General features: G+C 40.0%; 2 protein-coding genes across 3 annotated transcripts; both read left to right on the forward strand.

Annotated features, from left to right (window-relative positions):
- The first annotated feature begins 310 nt into the window (after nucleotides 1-310).
- Nucleotides 311-9947, forward strand: strip1 (striatin interacting protein 1). Its single transcript, XM_038696941.1, has 20 exons — nucleotides 311-468; nucleotides 1862-1931; nucleotides 2016-2090; nucleotides 2206-2340; nucleotides 2483-2603; nucleotides 3198-3373; nucleotides 3469-3596; nucleotides 3688-3870; nucleotides 4894-5114; nucleotides 5286-5351; nucleotides 5475-5538; nucleotides 5653-5724; nucleotides 6040-6114; nucleotides 6548-6645; nucleotides 6907-7033; nucleotides 7148-7248; nucleotides 7339-7405; nucleotides 7522-7626; nucleotides 7715-7919; nucleotides 8486-9947. Exons 1-20 carry the CDS (start codon nucleotides 358-360, stop codon nucleotides 8731-8733), a joined length of 2448 nt encoding a protein of 815 aa, XP_038552869.1. The 5' UTR covers nucleotides 311-357; the 3' UTR covers nucleotides 8734-9947.
- An 830-nt stretch (nucleotides 9948-10777) lies between these two features.
- LOC119886298 (tripartite motif-containing protein 16-like protein) lies at nucleotides 10778-16063 on the forward strand. Of its 2 annotated transcripts, XM_038696942.1 has the most exons (7): nucleotides 10780-11330; nucleotides 11926-12021; nucleotides 12107-12340; nucleotides 12436-12604; nucleotides 12709-12798; nucleotides 14072-14143; nucleotides 14869-16063. In XM_038696942.1, exons 1-7 carry the CDS (start codon nucleotides 10845-10847, stop codon nucleotides 15408-15410), a joined length of 1689 nt encoding a protein of 562 aa, XP_038552870.1. In that variant the 5' UTR covers nucleotides 10780-10844; the 3' UTR covers nucleotides 15411-16063. The 2 variants fall into 2 exon arrangements, with proteins under 2 accessions (XP_038552872.1, XP_038552870.1); XM_038696944.1 differs by lacking the exon at nucleotides 12709-12798 and having other exon boundaries at nucleotides 10778-11330.
- Nucleotides 16064-17871: the final 1808 nt, after the last annotated feature.

A 17871-nucleotide genomic window follows, 5' to 3' on the forward strand; every position in this document is an offset into this window, starting at 1 on the left:
CATCAAATGTATTGTACAATTATAACCTGCATGTCACGAGTATTGAGAAGTATTAGATACAGTCATGGCTGGATTCCCAACAGACCCCCAGGGCCCCCTCATAACCTCAGATTCACTATTTGGCAGTTGGTTAGCAGTCACCATGGATACAATAAATACAGTAGAGAAGTGTTTTTATTTTTTTTTTAAATTCCATCATCAAATAAAGGTAAAATGTAAAACTATAGAAGAAAAGAAAAAGAAAATGGGAAGAAAACATAAGCCTAACAAAAAGCAAATCACCAACAATGTTACACAGTCAGACTCTCGCAGATCAACTCTCGTCTCGCGAGAGGACACTGCGCCCAAAAAAAAATAATGGACGTCGGTGGGAGCAGTGGTGGGCTTCCTGTAAACAATAAACAGAGAGCTATGATACCGAACAAAAGCAGGGGCGAATTTACCCGCAACCCAAGAAAAGATTCAGAGGTACGTGAACAAAAGTTTGTTAACTGTCCGCATGAGTTCTGATAAACAGACGAGGCCTTTTCTGCTGTAACTCTTATCGTTAGCTCTGCCAGGCTAGTGTAGCTTCACTAATGTTTGACATGATTCGGCGACGTGAACTTACAGCAGCGACTGGAGGTCTTCAGATTGTAAAATAAATGTATAGTTATGCAGTGTTTAAGTAGTAGTCCAACGTTAATTTACATAACTTAATTTTGAGACGCGGTGTAGCTTAGCTGGAGCTAGCTAGCTGATGTTAGCCGGTTCAGGCCAGACTGAACTGTCTGTCAAGAATCAAGTGACGACCTGTTGAAAAGGAAATCTTTCTGTTTGCGTCTTCTTTCTAACATATTGACCTGGTCTAAATGTAATTTCATCATGTAGGCTATATGTATGCCATGGAGCCCTGATCTTCATTTTAAAGAAAGCTAAGTGAGTCAGTGACAGTTGGAGATTTCTGATGAATGAATATGCAGGAAAATCACTCAAAGAATTCACGTTTTTTAACCAATGCATGGGGAGTTTTGACCTCCTGTAATCTTTTGAATAATCAGAAAATGCACACAAATAGAAGACACTCAAATTCCAGCTTAAACCATTATAGCACTAAATGTGATCCAGAGGAATTTCTCAATAACGTTATGCAATAAACTGATGGATGATCAGCATCTTCTGTCCTTGTAAATGACAAACTTCCTTTCAATGTTGAAAAAAGAACCTCCTCACTTAGTAGAAATACTACAATGTGAAATACACTCCATAAATGTTCTGCATTCAAAAAGTCCATAATCAGTTATAATGCAAAAGAGTTAGGGCTGCAACTAACAATTACGACTAACGATGGTTCTGGTGGATTTTTATATCCTTTGTTATACCCTGTTGGATAGTGTAATATATTACATTGCATTATATTTGATAATATGTACAAATGTTTTGTATGCAAAATCGGAATCTGCAGAGAACTAGTTTCAAAATCACAAACAGGTTTATTACCAAATAGCTTTGTAAAAGTATACAAAGTAAGAGAAAAAAGAAGTACTGCAAAGAAAAAGTCTCATAAATATAAAATAGAAATTTACAATAAAGTATAGAAAATATGTATAATTAAAAGAGCTGTACATTTTGTGACATGTCAACTGAGGGGTGCCATGCTCACAGCTGCTAAATAAATCTAGTGGAATAAAAAGTACATGTTTTCAGTGAAGTAGAATTATAAGGTGGCCAGAAATTGAAATACTCAACTAACCTCAAAATTGTTCTTGATGTGAATGTAGTTACTTACTGTTCACCAGTGCTCTGTTGTCTGAATTGGTCACACTTGAGTGATTTTATAATTATGTATAAGGTAATACAATGTGTCATGTGTTGTGTGCAGGGGCTGTCTGAGTCTCCAGACTTTGAGTTTGAATATGCTGATACGGACAAGTGGGCTGCAGAGCTGTCAGGTTTGTGTGGTCATCATGGACACAGATTTTTTTTGTTCCCTTAAACTTAAGTCTTTCAGAGATCATTCTTTATGTATGTTTCAGAGCTATACAGTTATACCGAAGGACCAGAGTTTGCTCTCAACAGGAAGTGCTTTGAGGTGGAATTCAAAACACATGGTATGTCACACAGACTCATCAAAATCTTAATGAATTAATCGTAAAGACGTGTTACATCTAAGACGAAGAAGGTGTCGATATTACGTTTATTATCTCCACCTCATCTGTGTCTTAGTTTCTGAGAAGAAGTGGACAGAGCTTGATGCAGCTCAGCACAGAGCTCATGCCATGCGCCTGTTAGACAGCCTGGAGGTGATTGCTCGGGAGAAGAGGCTGAAGGTTGCCAGAGCTATTCTTTACCTGGCTCAGGGTCAGTCTACGTCACTGAAAACTGGTTTAACATGAACTGATCTTGACGAAAATGAAATCTTGCCATGACTGGGATTGATCAAGGAAGCTATTTTTGTTTTTCTCTCTATATTTCACCCTTGGTACATTTTGTTTCTCTCTAGGAACCTTTGCTGAGTGCAGCTCGGAGGCTGAGGTGCAGCACTGGATGAGATACAACATCTTTCTGCTGCTGGATGTGGGGACCTTCTCTGCTCTGGTTGAACTGCTCAACATGGAGATTGAGTAAGCTCCTCATCAGTTTTCTAGCCTAGTGGTTCTCAAACTTTTTCATATCAGGGACCCCGAAATCAACACAAATTAGACCACGGACCCCCATTTGATAAGATTTTGTCCCAGAGTCCCCCATCTGATAGGAGTTTTGCTTTTAGATGTTTTATTACAGAAAGTATATGAAACCCGTGACCAAAATAGTCAGACAATCTGTCACTGTGCTACTGATGAATAGAATTATAACGAAAATAAAGTATTCCCCTTTTTGTTGGGGACCCCCTTGAACCCCCTCAAGGACCCCTGAGAATCACTGTTCTAGCCATTCAGAAGCCAGCCTAAATTGCTTACGCCTGTTTTGTGCTAGTCTGGAAAACATCTGCTGGTATTGTATTTAGAAATAAATTCAGAGCCGCATTTGGTTTTACAGACGAGCAAAAAGGCTGATCCAATCACCAAAAAAGTTGTTCAAATCAGCTGTAGCGTTGCCAGGCCATAGTGAGCACAACAAAAATATGTGGGTTGGCATAGGCCACAAATGAACACAGTTTCAGTTTTAAATGTTTCCATCTGGATAGCCATATATAACATTTATATTCTCCCTCTCAGTAACAGTGCTGCCTGTAGTAGCGCCGTCAGGAAACCAGCCATCTCCCTTGCTGACAGCACAGATCTCAGAGTGCTGCTCAACATAATGTACCTGATGGTGGAAACGATACAACAGGATGACCCAGCCGACAAGCCTGAATGGAAAGTCATCAGGGAAACCTTCAGAGCAGAACTGGGTGCGTTTCATCAGTGTCAAAAGCTGCAGTCATGTCATGGATATAAACAAATACTTAGTTAGTTAAACTATTCCCACTCTTCCTCTCTAACGTAGGATCTCCTCTGTTCAACAACGAGCCCATTTCTGTCATGCTCTTTGGTATGGTTACCAAGTTCTGCAGCGGCCATGCCCCTCACTTCCCAATGAAGAAGGTGTTGTTGCTGTTGTGGAAGAGTATACTGGTGAGAGTCATATCTGCTCCCACATGATCTTACAACAAAAAAGTAACATCTGAATTGAAGAGACATATTAAAATCCTCTCTTCTATTACAGTTCACACTCGGAGGGTTTGAGCAGCTCCAAAGCATAAAGGTTTGTAAGCGGGAGGAGCTGAGTCTCCCCCCTCTCCCCGAGGACAGCATTCGAGTCATTCGCAGCATGAGGGCCGCTTCTCCTCCTGCGTCTGCATCCGACCTCATAGAGCAGCAGCAGAAACGAGCGCGCCGTGAACACAAGGTAGACATGACTGCTGCTCCCTGCTCTTAAACCAAACATATTGCAGGTTAAAGCTAACTGTGAGTGAAGCATTTATCATTGCCTTAACTATAGCTCAACCCCTGTCTGCCACTGATGCTCAATGATGACATTTCATTGAGTGCAGTTTATTGTTAATAACCCAGTTGGGATAATGCTGATTAAACTTACATGTAAACATCAACTTTAATACAATCACAGTGAAACTACAACACTAAATAGTGTTATTTGGCATAAAGGTGCTAAATTTAGCATCTGAGAAAATCGTGATTACATTTAGACATTATTGTAATTGATTTAATAATGTCTAAATCATGCACATCTTATCTGATGTTGCTGATTTTGTTTTTTTTTTAGGGAATGACTTTACTGTTTCATTTAGGCGATAAGCCTTAATGCTGCCAATCCAAACCTTCTTTGGACCATTAAATGCCTGTTTGTGCACACATTCAGCAAGTTAAACACACACTTTTCCACATTCTGTGGCACCCCTTCTTTTCTTTATATTTCATCCCTCTTCTTTTCTTTGTGGTGACTTATTATGCTTTTCCATATTTTCTGTTTCTTCTATAATGTTTCAATGTCAGATGTTCATGTTAAACAAGGCCAAAGTTTCAAATAAGGAGGTAAACGTATTTTAAAAGCAATTCCTTCAGCCAAAACCTCAGATTTCCCCTGGTTCTCCATATATTGTCATTTTCCTCAATGAGACAGGATCGTCATCAGATTGTTTCAGACAGAGGCTGAAATGAGGGCCTGCATGAAGGGCCAGTATAAGATAGAAAATCATTTTTTGGCACTTGCAATCATGCAAAGCTGCCGTACAGGAGTCACAGAACTACTAGGGCTGGGTCTGGAAATGTGGTATAATAGGTCACCTTTAAATTTGACCCATTTGGGAAGCCCTTTTCAGATCAGCAGTGTGGTGCTGTATTTTCTACCTGTTGCCCCGTCACAGTTCTGCTCCACTGACAATCTGTCACTGTTTCGTTGTTTCTCACACAGGCATTGATCAAACAAGACAACCTTGACGCATTCAACGAAAAGGATCCTTACAAGGCCGATGACTCTCGTGAGGATGAGGACGACAACGATGACAACGACAACTCTATCGAGCCAGAGACTTTCCCTCTAGAGCGGGACGAGGTGATGCCCCCGCCTATTCCTCACCCTCCGTCAGAGAGGGTGTCCTTCCCCAAAGGACTGCCGTGGGCTCCTAAAGTCAGGTACTGTTCAGTTTGACAGTTTGGAGACAGATTATGCATCTCTTTTATTTACTTTACTTTAATTTCAGGAAAGCTGATTTATTGATTCCTCCTCCATGTACACAAATCTAGACAGAAACGAATGAGATTCAGGTCTGTTTGGTTTTGACATTGTTGTTTTTGCTCTAACAGGGAAAAGGACATTGAAAATTTCCTGGAATCTAGTAGAAGTAAATTTATTGGTTACACACTTGGAAAGTAAGTTTTCTCCTCAGGGGATTTAAACAAAAAATAACTTGGGACTACTGTTTTCTACTATTAACTGTGTTGTGTGCTGTAATAATGTATTAAAGCATGGTTTTTCTTGTGCATGTGTTGCAGTGATACAGATACAGTTGTTGGCTTGCCCAGGCCAATTCACGAGAGCATAAGGACGTTAAAGCAGGTATTGCATTGGCATTCACCATATTTAATTCAATCTGTTTTTAACTAGAGAATATTAAGAATTCTAAATTGTAATAGTGCTGCTGATCTTCACAAGTTTTCATCTTTTTTTCAGCACAAGTACGTCTCCATAGCTGAGATACAGATATCAAAGGAGGAGGAGTTTCAGAAAACACCTCTGTCCGGGGTAAGTGGAACCAAAAAACCTTCACATTAATAATTTACATATATGACCTGTAGAGACAAGACTGTAGATTGATTTAACTCCTCCAAGTACGCCGCACAAGTAGTTTCAACTTTTGAACAATAAAGTGCAACTACTATGCAGTATTTAGCTTCCCTTCATGTCAGAGTATGAACTAAAGTCTTTATTCTTTCTTAGCAGAAGTTTTAAGAACCTTTTATCTGCAAGACCTAACTGTCACGAGATGTCATGTTAATGTTATTTTGTGTTCATGTTAATGTGTTTTGTGCCTCTTGTTTTCTCTCTGCTCGTCATCAGGGTGAGGAGGAGGTGGAGATGTCCTCCACTGAGCTGCTCTATCAGGGAATTCTGCCCATTTTGCCTCAGTACATGGTTAGTGCTCTTTGGGCTTGAGTTTTTCTAGGACTGTTAATACTATGGATCATATCATATGACTCATGATAGAATTTACTTGACACAGAATTTATTATTTACAATTATCTATCGGTAAATGCTTCTCTAAATTGATTTAGCAGAAAATAAAATATTGAATAGTGATGCTTACAGATATTGTTACCTTTAGTGTGTTGTCACTGTGTGGCCCTTCAGTCTCACAGATAAAATGTCAGAACTCAAACGATAAAATGTTGTAGCATCAAGGCAATAAGACAATATTGGCGTTAGTTTATCTGTGTTAATAGTCACTGGGTTTTATAGCATAAATATCAACCACCAGCTACTGTTTATCTGACTGTTAATCTAGCCCTTCAGAAGCAGCCATGAGCTTTTTCTAAGTGACTTCATGGTGTGTCTCTGTCAATGTCAGATTGCTCTGCTGAAGATCCTGCTCGCAGCAGCTCCGACCTCCAAAGCCAAGACGGACTCCATCAACATCTTGGCAGACGTGCTGCCGGAGGAGATGCCGTAAGTGCCTCTAAAAGGATTTAACAGCTTCTCCAGAGTAGCATTATATTCTGAAGATGGAAATTATTCTAATTTTAGTAACAGTGGAAAATAATTACTGGTGTCTGCTTTACTTTTGAATGTAGGTATACAGATAGTGTTACTGGAGTTTGCTTCAAACCGGGTCTTTACAAAGAGCTCTGGTTATTCTATCTTGTTTTAGTAAGAAACAGCAGCAGGAGTGACTCTATCTTGTTGATGATCTGTCGTCTGACTCCGCAGGACCACAGTGCTGCAAAGTATGAAGCTTGGTGTTGATGTCAATCGACACAAGGAGATTATTGTGAAGGCCATCTCTGCCATCCTGCTGCTGCTTCTGAAACACTTCAAACTTAACCACATCTACCAGGTATGGACGTCACATGCGCAGATTTACATGTAACTGCATTAACAAGATTAAAGCAACTCTTGATCTCATTATATGACTTTGAATGAATGTGTCTTTGTGTTTCTTTTGTCGTAGTTTGAGTACATGGCTCAGCACCTGGTGTTTGCCAACTGCATCCCCCTCATTCTGAAGTTCTTCAACCAGAATATCATGTCCTACATCACAGCTAAAAACAGGTACTTTCTGCCCCTCTTTAATCACGACTCAAAAAATGTCAGCGAGCTGTCGCCTCTATTTCACTGCTCTCAATTTTCTTTCCCTAATAGCATTTCAGTACTTGACTTTCCTTATTGTGTGGTGCATGAGCTCCCGGAGTTAACTGCAGAGAGTTTGGTAAGTTTTTCTGTTTTATAGTCGTCACCATCTGATTAAGCAGAGCGTTGCTGTTACTGCTGCTGAGAAACGTACAGTTGGAGTCATTTTTATTGTAGATATTTTGTCTTTCACAGGAAGCAGGAGACAACAATCAGTTTTGCTGGAGAAATCTCTTTTCCTGTATCAACCTGCTGAGGATCCTCAACAAACTGACCAAGTGGAAGCACTCCAGAACAATGGTGAGAGCAATTCAGTGGCACTTACCAGGAACGATCATATTGTGTTTTAACAAATGAGAACCTCTCAAACCGTCTTTTCCCCTCCCAGATGCTGGTGGTGTTTAAGTCTGCACCCATCCTGAAGAGGGCGCTGAAGGTCAAGCAGGCCATGATGCAGCTGTACGTCCTCAAGCTGCTCAAAGTGCAGACCAAATACCTGGGACGCCAGTGGAGGAAGAGCAACATGAAGACCATGTCTGCCATCTACCAGAAGGTTCGACATCGGCTCAATGATGACTGGGCCTACGGAAACGGTGAGTGGAAACACAAACAATACGTCCCCCTCCGATAATATTATAGCCAGTATGTATAAATTCAATGTTGGAAGCTATAGCCCGGAGAAAAGAGTAGAATTTTTAATTGCATTGTGTAAATCAGTGCATTGTGTGTTTACTATTGATTTGCAGTACATTAACAGTCGAAAGTAATCTGCAACTATTCTAATAATAATAATAATAATAATAATAATAATAATAATTGTAATCTAAGAAACCAAAAAAGTGACAGGTTCCAGCTTCTTAAATGGGAATATTTTCTTTGTTTTCTATGATAGTAAACTGAATATCTTCTGGCCTTGGACTGTCATTCAGACAAAACAAGCAGTATTTATTAATATTTCAGCTTGGGTTTAGGAATGTATAATGGTATTTTTCTTAATTTTCTAACATTACATAGCCCATATCAGATTAGTTAGTAATGAAAATAATTGTTTGTTGCAGCCCTAATCAAATCCAAATCAAGAATTACACCCATGGAGTTGTATTTCCACTCAGAGCAAATCAAAGTGCACTAAATATGAACTTCTGTTTTCCTGGAGCAGATCTGGATGCTCGTCCCTGGGACTTCCAGGCAGAGGAGTGTGCGCTGCGGGCCAACATCGAACGCTTCAACAGTCGCCGCTACGACAAGAGCCACAGCAACCCGGACTTCCTGCCTGTGGACAACTGTCTGCAAAGTGTTCTGGGACAGCGGGTGGACCTGCCGGAGGACTTCCAAATGAACTATGACCTTTGGCTGGAGCGGGAGGTCTTCTCCAAACCTATTTCCTGGGAAGAACTGCTACAGTGAGAATCAACAACTCTCAACGTCCTCCAGACTTTTATAAGATAATAGAAGTTTAATTCAGGAGTTTAGACAAACCACCAACAGTGCTCTCTCCGATCGACCACAGATCACAGCATTATGTTACATGTCCTGTACGGACCGAAGGTGACGGATGGATTTCATTCTCAGAAGTCACCCGGGTGTAGACTTTCAATCATCACGTTTTACAGTTTGATCGGGGCTCCAACCAAATGTTTTACGTGATGAACTATTGAGACCTTTCCCACACTAATAGCACCTGCAGTTTTTTAATGAAATACCTAAAAAAAAAATAAGTCCAGTGCTAAATCTTAAACCCAACCCCTCCTCTACACATACAGGTATTTGCTTTGTGTGCCTCTTACCTGCCACTGAAGGTCAGAAAGTTTGACCTTGAAGCACTACATGATGTTCACTTGTAATTTTAAAGAAATGTATGTGGAATAAATTTATGTATTAACTGTTGAGACTCAAAATGAGGTGTGTGCGCCTTGTTGGGGCAGGGCCGGGCACATTTAAGATGTTGATAAATATGATATTATCTCATGAGTTTATCTTCATCAGAGAGATGAGAGGAGTGGGTGTTAGGGCTTTTTAGTCATGATTTCTTTATGTACAAAATAAAAACACGTATTACTCTTTTAATAGTTATTACCTGAAGGGGACAAACTTCTGTTTACCCCACTTATCTTTTTGTTTTTCCGCTGCATTTGCAAATGATTTGACTTTTGTTTGCATTATTCAGAGTGTCTCACCTGAGTGCTGCCTTTGCTCTGGGACCATGGAGGCAAACATTCAGACCTAACCTGACCACCAGGCTGAATGGACAATACAGCCTTTATAATTTTTTTTACCTAAAGAAACTCATTAGTATCTTTAAATTGCTTTGTTATTTGGAAAAAAATTGGTGGCATGTGTTCACATAATTTAGGTTTGTGTGAAAGGAAAGAGAAACATTTAAGTTTCTGGTTTGGCGTCACCCATCAGACTGCTGTTTTGAACTCAAGGGGATAACTCCATTTGATTGCCAGTAACAGAACCATTTTCCTTCTCGTCTTTTTCTACTTACATTTTTTGTTGTGGTTTTATTATAAAGGTTGCAGAAATGAGAATACATGTAAATTGTGAAACTTATTTATCATGGTTCTGTATTTGTTTTATGTTGACTCAAGATACTGTAATAAAATTATACTGTCATTCGTGTTGCATGTATTATTATTATTATATTTTAAAGGTCAGTCTTTTGGCAATTTTTACCTGTATTTGATAGTGTAGGTTGAGACATAGGCGGGAAATGTAGTAGATTTCCTGTTAAAACGAGTCTCATCAACCGGAATGTCAAAGCTGGTTGAATGGCTGTAGGTAGATAGTAGTAATGTGTATTCTGAACAGCAAGAAACAGGCTTAATATATTTGCCATATACCTTTTATAGAAAACCTGGCAAAAATGTGTGTGAGGGAGCAGCAATTTAGCACAATGACATGGTGAAAAACAGCTGAATCAGCTGGTGTCTTCTATTGTTTTTATTTTGTTCATTTAACAAAACAAATTTCACGGACACAGCAGTTTCTAATGCCCAGGTGGTTGGTGTGTCGGGTTGGATAACCAGATCTACCTGAGAAATAAAATAATGAAATTTGGAGGTATGTTAAAAATGTATATATGAAAACTGTTGCACAGTCTTTTTTTTGTGATATCTTTTAACTGGTTACTGAGGATGATGTGCCTGAAACAAGGCACATCATAAAGGAAAACATATTAGGAACACTGAGAAATAAACTGAGAACAAAATCTATCTGTTTAAAAAAAAAAGGGTAAACAGAAAAGCTACCACACATTGACAGGAGGGGAAGAATGACAGCCTTTGAGTCGTTTCTTACATTACCTTCTTAAAGTACTCCCACACCCACACACACTGCCATTTTTGCCCTTTCTTTGTTCGTCCTTTTTGAAATCAGTTCAAATTATTTAGTCCCACCCATCTCCACTCTGACACCAGGAAACCACACAAACATTACAATGCTACTGAATCACTTGAGCTGGAAACGAAACCAGACTTGTGAAAGCCCGCCTTTCTCCACACGATCACAGAGACATGGCAGGGCCTCGTATCCCTGTGAGGATGAACCACCTCTGCTGTCGGATCTGCAGCCAGGTTCTCAGGAATCCTGTGACCATTCCCTGCGGGCACAACTTCTGCATGCAGTGCATCCAGGACCGCTTCAATCACGACGAGAGGAACAGCTGTCACTGCAGCTGTCCTGAGTGCGGTCATATGTTTCTCACCAGACCCCAGCTGATAAAGAACACAACTCTCGCTGACTTGGTGAGGGACACGGAGAGTCGTGATGCCAGCAGAGATAAGAGGAACATGGAGCATTCAGGAGCGTCCACTCAGGCCCTGAAAAGACCCAGGGGTTGTTCAGAAACAGGAACTGGAAGCGCTTTGTGTTGGAGGCACAGCAGCTCCCTGGATGTTTACTGCTGCACTGATAAACAGATTATATGTGCACTGTGTGCTTCAGCTGAGCACAGGGGACACGTCATTGGGTCGGTGAAGGGGGAAAGATGGAGGAAAGAGGTATGTAAACCAAAAAAACACAAAGACTACTTTCATTTCTTTAGTAAAGGAGACTTTACCAGCTGTAAACCTGTTAAATTTGGGAGCACATGAGTGAAAAAACCTGTTTCTGTTCTGTTTCTTGTCAGTTGTACATATGAACAAGCTTCTGGAAAGCTTTTTGGATTTGTTCCTGGAGTCCACTTTCACTGTTTGATCAGTCAGGGATCACAGCCTTTGAGCTTCCATGTATGCAGTAACCAATCTGTGAAATATCTGAGTCAATTCAGTTCATCCTGTGCGCCAACTTGATAACCAGATAAACAACTGCATCCGCTGCAATTGAACGAGTGCTTCAAATCAAAAGCAAAGTTTATTTATATCAGACTCAGTGTTGCTACTTTTTAAAATCAGTTCAACATCCACCTCACTTACCTTTCTAATGCACCTTCACGGCCAGTTTACAGACAATAATTCAAATGGATCAAAGTTTTCATCTAAAAATTCCAATTCCAAAACTATGACTAGGTCACACATACATTACGCAGGAACAAAAGGCTACCTACTGACCAGCCAAAAAATCATGTATGTATTTCTATTCCAACACACACTGTAGGAGGAGCTGAAGAACATACAGAAGAAATCCAAGCAGATTCTCCAGCAACAAGAAAAGAAAGGGAAGAACATGGGGAAGGCTCTCGAACAGATCCAGGTGAGGAAAGCCATGTGACTCAAGTGTCTTCATGCTGTGTTCTCATCACCAGATGAATACAAATGTGCGCTTGTGTGTGAAACAGAATGAGGTGAGAAAAACACAGGACTACTGTGAGAGTGTCTTTGCTGGCATCATCGACTCCCTCCAGAGACATTACCAGTCAGTGAGGGAGCTGATCGAAGCTCAGGCGGAGGCGGCAGCAGCTCAGATTCAGCTCTCCCTGCAGACCCTGCAGGTGAAGATGGAGGAGATGAGGAAGAGGAGTGCTGAGCTGGAGCATCTGGCACAGACTGACAGCGATGTAGATTTCTTGAAGGTACTGTGATCACGTCACTAGAAGCATTTCCTGAATCTGTCAAATACATGGTATCACCATTTCTCTTGTCTCTTCCCCAAATCCTCTCTTCACAGAGATGGCCCTCTCTGCGGAGCCTCTGTGAGAAAGAGCATCTCCATCCTTTCCACGAGGTCTCAGAGGATCCACTCCTCCCCTTTGACTCCACAAAGAGAGCTGTTGAACAGCTCGGGAGGCAACTGGAGGAATTTTGTGACAAAGGATTTGAGTCATTCTCTCAAACTGGTACGTGTCTTTGTTGAGCATGTGGAAATCATTTAACATCAATCTGAGGTTTAAAAGAATGTTTTTATGCATTTTGGTCTTTATTCACTATTTATTTAATGTAGCTGAAAGTGGAGGGCTGTGGCAATCAGGAGGAGAGACAGAGGAGGATGACACACAGCAGAGATGTGAAACCAGTCCCTCAAAGTCCCATGGTTTGTGCTTAAAACTGTCAAGTTGATGAGATTATTAATTTAAAACATTTTCATTAAAACAACTTCACCACCATATTAAGTTCTGTGAAAACCCTCTGGAGAGCCATTGAAATTCTTAAGTAAAAAACTGATAGAGATAAAACCACAATAAAGATAATATCCACAATAAAGTGTAGCAATGTGTGTACAAAAATTCTCTTTAATTATCAAAACATGTTTCAACATGATATCTTTCTTCAGTGCAGGCAGACACCCCTTGATTGGCTGATTAGCTTCAGGTGTGGAGCACCACTTTAAACAAGCCTCCACAGCATAAATTATTACACTTAATCATGTCAAGGTTACACCCACCTTTAACAGGTGGTGACTTAAAGTATTCGGTCGCTTTACTTATAACCACTGGAATATGTGTGATAATTCAGGGTATTAAGTTCTGAATTATAATGTTTGCTGTTGTACACAGTGAGTTATTGCACAGTATGTTTTTTTTTTGTGTACATGAAGTGGTGCTTCACGTCAATCTAAGTGTCTACTAAAAACTATGAGCTGAATTTCTTTTAGTTGTAGTTGTTGTTGCTTTATGTAATTTGGGTGAACTGATCCTTTCATGTGGCAGAAGGTATGACATGTCACAGCAGTTAAAGTGTTAATAATAACTTTAATAACGGTTGAATTCCATTGTTATTGTCTCATGATGGCTCCCTGTCGTGGCCAGCACTATTGGCTCGTTAATGTTTTTAGTAACACCTGTATGTTTCATGCTATGACAAACCCAAATGCCAAGTTATACTGACCCTGAGAGCTCAACACCCTGCAACATTAGAAAACACATGCAGTGAGAAAACACAAGCAAATACAGAAACACCCTGCAAGTACACATGTATTTGTATTTGGTTTCTGTATTTGGTTGTGTATTGAGTATATGCATGTGTTTTCTTAAGTTGCAGAGCGTTGAGCTTTCGGGGCCACCGTACTAAGTGCTCCAGTAGTGATACTATTTAATTTCGTATCATGCACAAACCTGGCACATTGCACATATTTGTTGTTAATTGTTTAATCTTAGTAGTAGTTCAAATAGTTTTTCTCTATTCTTTTTAATATTCTTATATAACTTGTACTGTCTATTCCATATTTATATATTTCTACATCTATTTATGTCAAATCTATGTTTGTCTACGTGTAGCACCTTATCACCAAAGCAAATTCCTCGTATGTGTATAACACTACTTGGCAATAAAACTCCTTCTGATTCTGATTCTGATTGTTTCACAAGGTCTCGCTGAAGTTAACAACACGGTGATTGAACCAAATGTGGAGCCTAAAACCAGAGCAGAGTTCCTGCAGTGTGAGTTTATCCTTTTATGCACTAGAGTATCAGCACCATACCAAATTATATTACTTTGTATATCTACTTGACTACATTTTAGAGGAAAACATTGTACTTTTTACTTCATTACATTTATCTGTCAGTTGTAGTTACCAGTTACTTCTCGGTTAAGAATTTTACCTAAAAACACACAATATAAGCGAATAAAATACAACATGTTGATAAAGTTTAAACCAGTTGTTCCCTATGCTTTTGGCTTGTAACCTTACAGACAAGCAGTGTCTAGTCGGGACATCTTGTCACGTTTCAGGTGTCCATGAGTTGTTAGCAGTTTCCCCTCTAAACTTCTTATTTAAATAACTGTTTAAGGCTCAAGAAGTGAAATGATCCAATATTTCAAAGAAAGCAAAGTAAGCAAAGCAAATCCTGAAAAAAAGATGAATACCCATTTATGTATCAGAGCTTTAGTTTTTATCATTTCATCTCCCATTAATCATCTCACAACCCTTCAGATTTATCTTGTCACCCTTTGGAGGGGGCTGACCACTGGAATAAACCTACTAGGACAGTTTCTGCAGAACCAGTACTCCTACTTTTCCTAATTGCAATTTAATCAATTATTTCTACATTGCTGTATTGATAATTCTACTGAACTAAGGCATCTGAATGCTTCTTTCACCTTGTAGACTGAGTCAACCACAAGTGCAAATTTTATCTTTGCATCTTTTCCTTCATTATCTCAGATGCATGTGTCCTCAGCCTGGACCCTGCCACAGCTCACGACGACCTGGCAATTTCTGCAGGAGACAAAGAGGTGAGGCTGAGCACTCAAAAGTGTAAGAGCCCAGCTGGTCGTTACCCGGACAGGTTTGTCCACCGACGGCAGGTGCTGTGCAGGGAGGGACTGCAGGCCGAGCGCTGCTACTATGAGATAGAGGTGGAAGGAAGCAAGGCTGAGATCGCCCTCGCCTACAAAGGAATAGACAGAAAATCCCGCACTCCAGTGTCAGCTTTTGGGGCCAATGCTCAGTCCTGGAGTCTTGATCGTTCCACACACTACTCTGTGAGCCACAGAGCTGACAGCATCCAGCTCACAACACCCCCCACTCATGACAGGATCGGTGTTTATCTGAAGTTCAAAGAGGGAACTCTGTCATTCTACGAGGTGTCAGACAGTATGAAGTTTCTTTACAAGGTTGAAGCTGAATTCACAGAGCCGCTGTACCCAGGGTTCTGGCTCGAAGAGAAATGTTGCATTCGGATCTGTGATTTGAGATTATACTGACTGTAAACCACCTGAGAAGTTCATAGACATTAGTGGGAAATTAGCATTAGGATTATTGAGGTATTTATCACATAGGACCATTAATGAATTTCCTCATTTTCCTCATTTTTTTTTGTTTTCTCAAGCTTTGTTGTGTTCTACATGTGGGGTTGCCCAATAGAAAGTATCATTAAAATAGTCTGCAGTAGATCTCTTTGACCCCTCCGGAGCCCCAAACTATATGAAATGGGACAAAATGATATTATAGTGTATACTAGACTGCTTTGGGTGCAAGAACATATATGTGGATGAAAGTGGAACATTTGAACAACATACCCATCTGTATGCAAAATCTCATTATGCTTTTTTAAATTGTAAAACAGCTGTGAACTTAAGCTGTATCTCAGTTTTACCTCAAGGACCTCTGCAGGTGGACCACATTTTGGGAACCGCAGTCTTATAGCTCATTACTCAAAGAACCAACTTGTTCTCAATAAATCAAAGTTAAACGTGTTATTATTTTTGTGTTATACTCTGCCTGCTGTTTTTATGTTTTCTATTATAACTTCTGTATGTTCAAACCTCAGTAAAACTATTACACACTGACGCTTCAGTACGTGTATGTATGTACGTGCATGTATTTTTATTCTGAAAATAAAACCAGCCTCCATTAATCATGCAGTAGGTCCAGACGGTGACATGGGAACTAATTATGATCTGGCTTTATTCAGTTCTGTATAATTTTCAATAAGGGACATAATACATTTACTTTAATTTCAAAACAGAGTACATGTCCCAAGGAGAACTCAACAGGCTCAGTTGTGCATCTACTTATTTCAAAAAATGCTTCTCCCGATAGGTTGTTGGCATAGTTAATGAGAGTATCTAATTGGTTATAAATAATAAATGGGTTCATATGACATTATGCTTTTACTCGAGTGATGGCACAAGGAAACAAGTGAAACTCTTGCCAACCTGTACCTCACCCAAGCCTGTTCCTTCATTAACCGGCCTAGATACACACACTCTCTGCAAAAAGTATATAATGTACAATGTAAGTTCTTTGGAGGAAGCTAGGTCAGTGTTCTCAGTATGGATCTCATGGCAGAGGCCGCAAAGAGACCGAAGAAGAGTGACCGCGCATTAGACTGGACAAGAATAAATATCAGACTGGCTTTTACTTGTATGATATTGTTGCCGTAAGCTAAAAGAGATGAACTGATGCAGGACAGATTACAAGCTGGCCTTCTTTCTATTGGACTTGTAAGTAAGAACTTTTTAGCTATCTTGCTGTCTTGTGTTGTTGCGCTTGCTTGATGTTTTGCTGTGTTAGCAAAGTTGTCAAAATCAGCCAGAGGTTTCACAGACAGAGGTTTAGCCTTTTAGCTCCCCGTCTGTGGCCTTCACATTTTTGTAAGAACATACACTCCCTGCATGTCAGGCAGTGGGGCCTTTATGAGTTAAACATAATGTTGCTAACACCTGCACTCATGCCTGATAATGTGACCAACACCCACGCTCAGGCCTGATAAAGTTAAAGATTAGACACATGAAAACAACGGACCTTTGCAAGTAGCCTGCAACTCTGTGAAAACTGTGTAGGTCATCTCTTGCTTCAGTACACAAGTGTTGTGTCTTATGCATATTTAATATTTTGCTAATACCAAAATGAGATGGATCACTGTTGCACTAAAGTCTTTATTTTCACACAGAATCATTGTGGGGTAAATTACACTATTTATTTTAGTAGTCATTTGGTGTGGATGTGAAGGTGGAGAAGGTGGGTCTTACCATATGACTCAGAAGAGGAGGAGCAAGACAGGATATATCCATCGGATACACATGTATTTGTGTAATTGCTTGAAATTATCACTAAACTTGTGTTTTATTAGAATCCATGTCTCATTGAAAAGAATACAATCTACACTGAAAGGACAACAGTTAACAATAATTGACTTACAAGTTACATTAAAGAATACTAAGTGCGAGAGTGAGGACCTATAAGGCCTCCGGTCTGAGGGTTTTTCCTCTGAGGGTATTGATCATTGATATGTTTCAATCTTGTGTATTCTGTGCTGATGTTTGTAATACCATGAAACATAGCTAGGATGTCCAGATCTCCTGGGAAGTTTGCCCAGTTTTGGACAGAGCAACAAGCATGATTTACAAGAATGTTTTTGGTCTTTCAGTGGAAAGTAAGGTGATTGCCAGTTTTGTGAATGACTGATGGCTGAAGGAAGGAGCTGCTCATCTGAGAGGTGTGGACAACTGAAGATGCTTTTGCTGGAAATATAAAATGTATTGATTTGGATTGAGTTTGGGTTTTTGCTCTGCAGAACATTTATTTATGAAATTATACTCTGAAACGGCATCATCTTGAACCGGCGTGAATGTGTGCATGGCAATACGTCTAGTTGTCTAGACATGTCACTAAAAACCACAAATTTCAACCTCATGGTGGCGCTAGAGGAAAAGTTAGAGT

Source organism: Micropterus salmoides, unplaced genomic scaffold (assembly GCF_014851395.1).
Source record: "Micropterus salmoides isolate LMB-PRFRI ecotype aquatic unplaced genomic scaffold, ASM1485139v1 Ms_hic_scaffold_4, whole genome shotgun sequence".
NCBI lineage: Eukaryota > Metazoa > Chordata > Actinopteri > Centrarchiformes > Centrarchidae > Micropterus > Micropterus salmoides.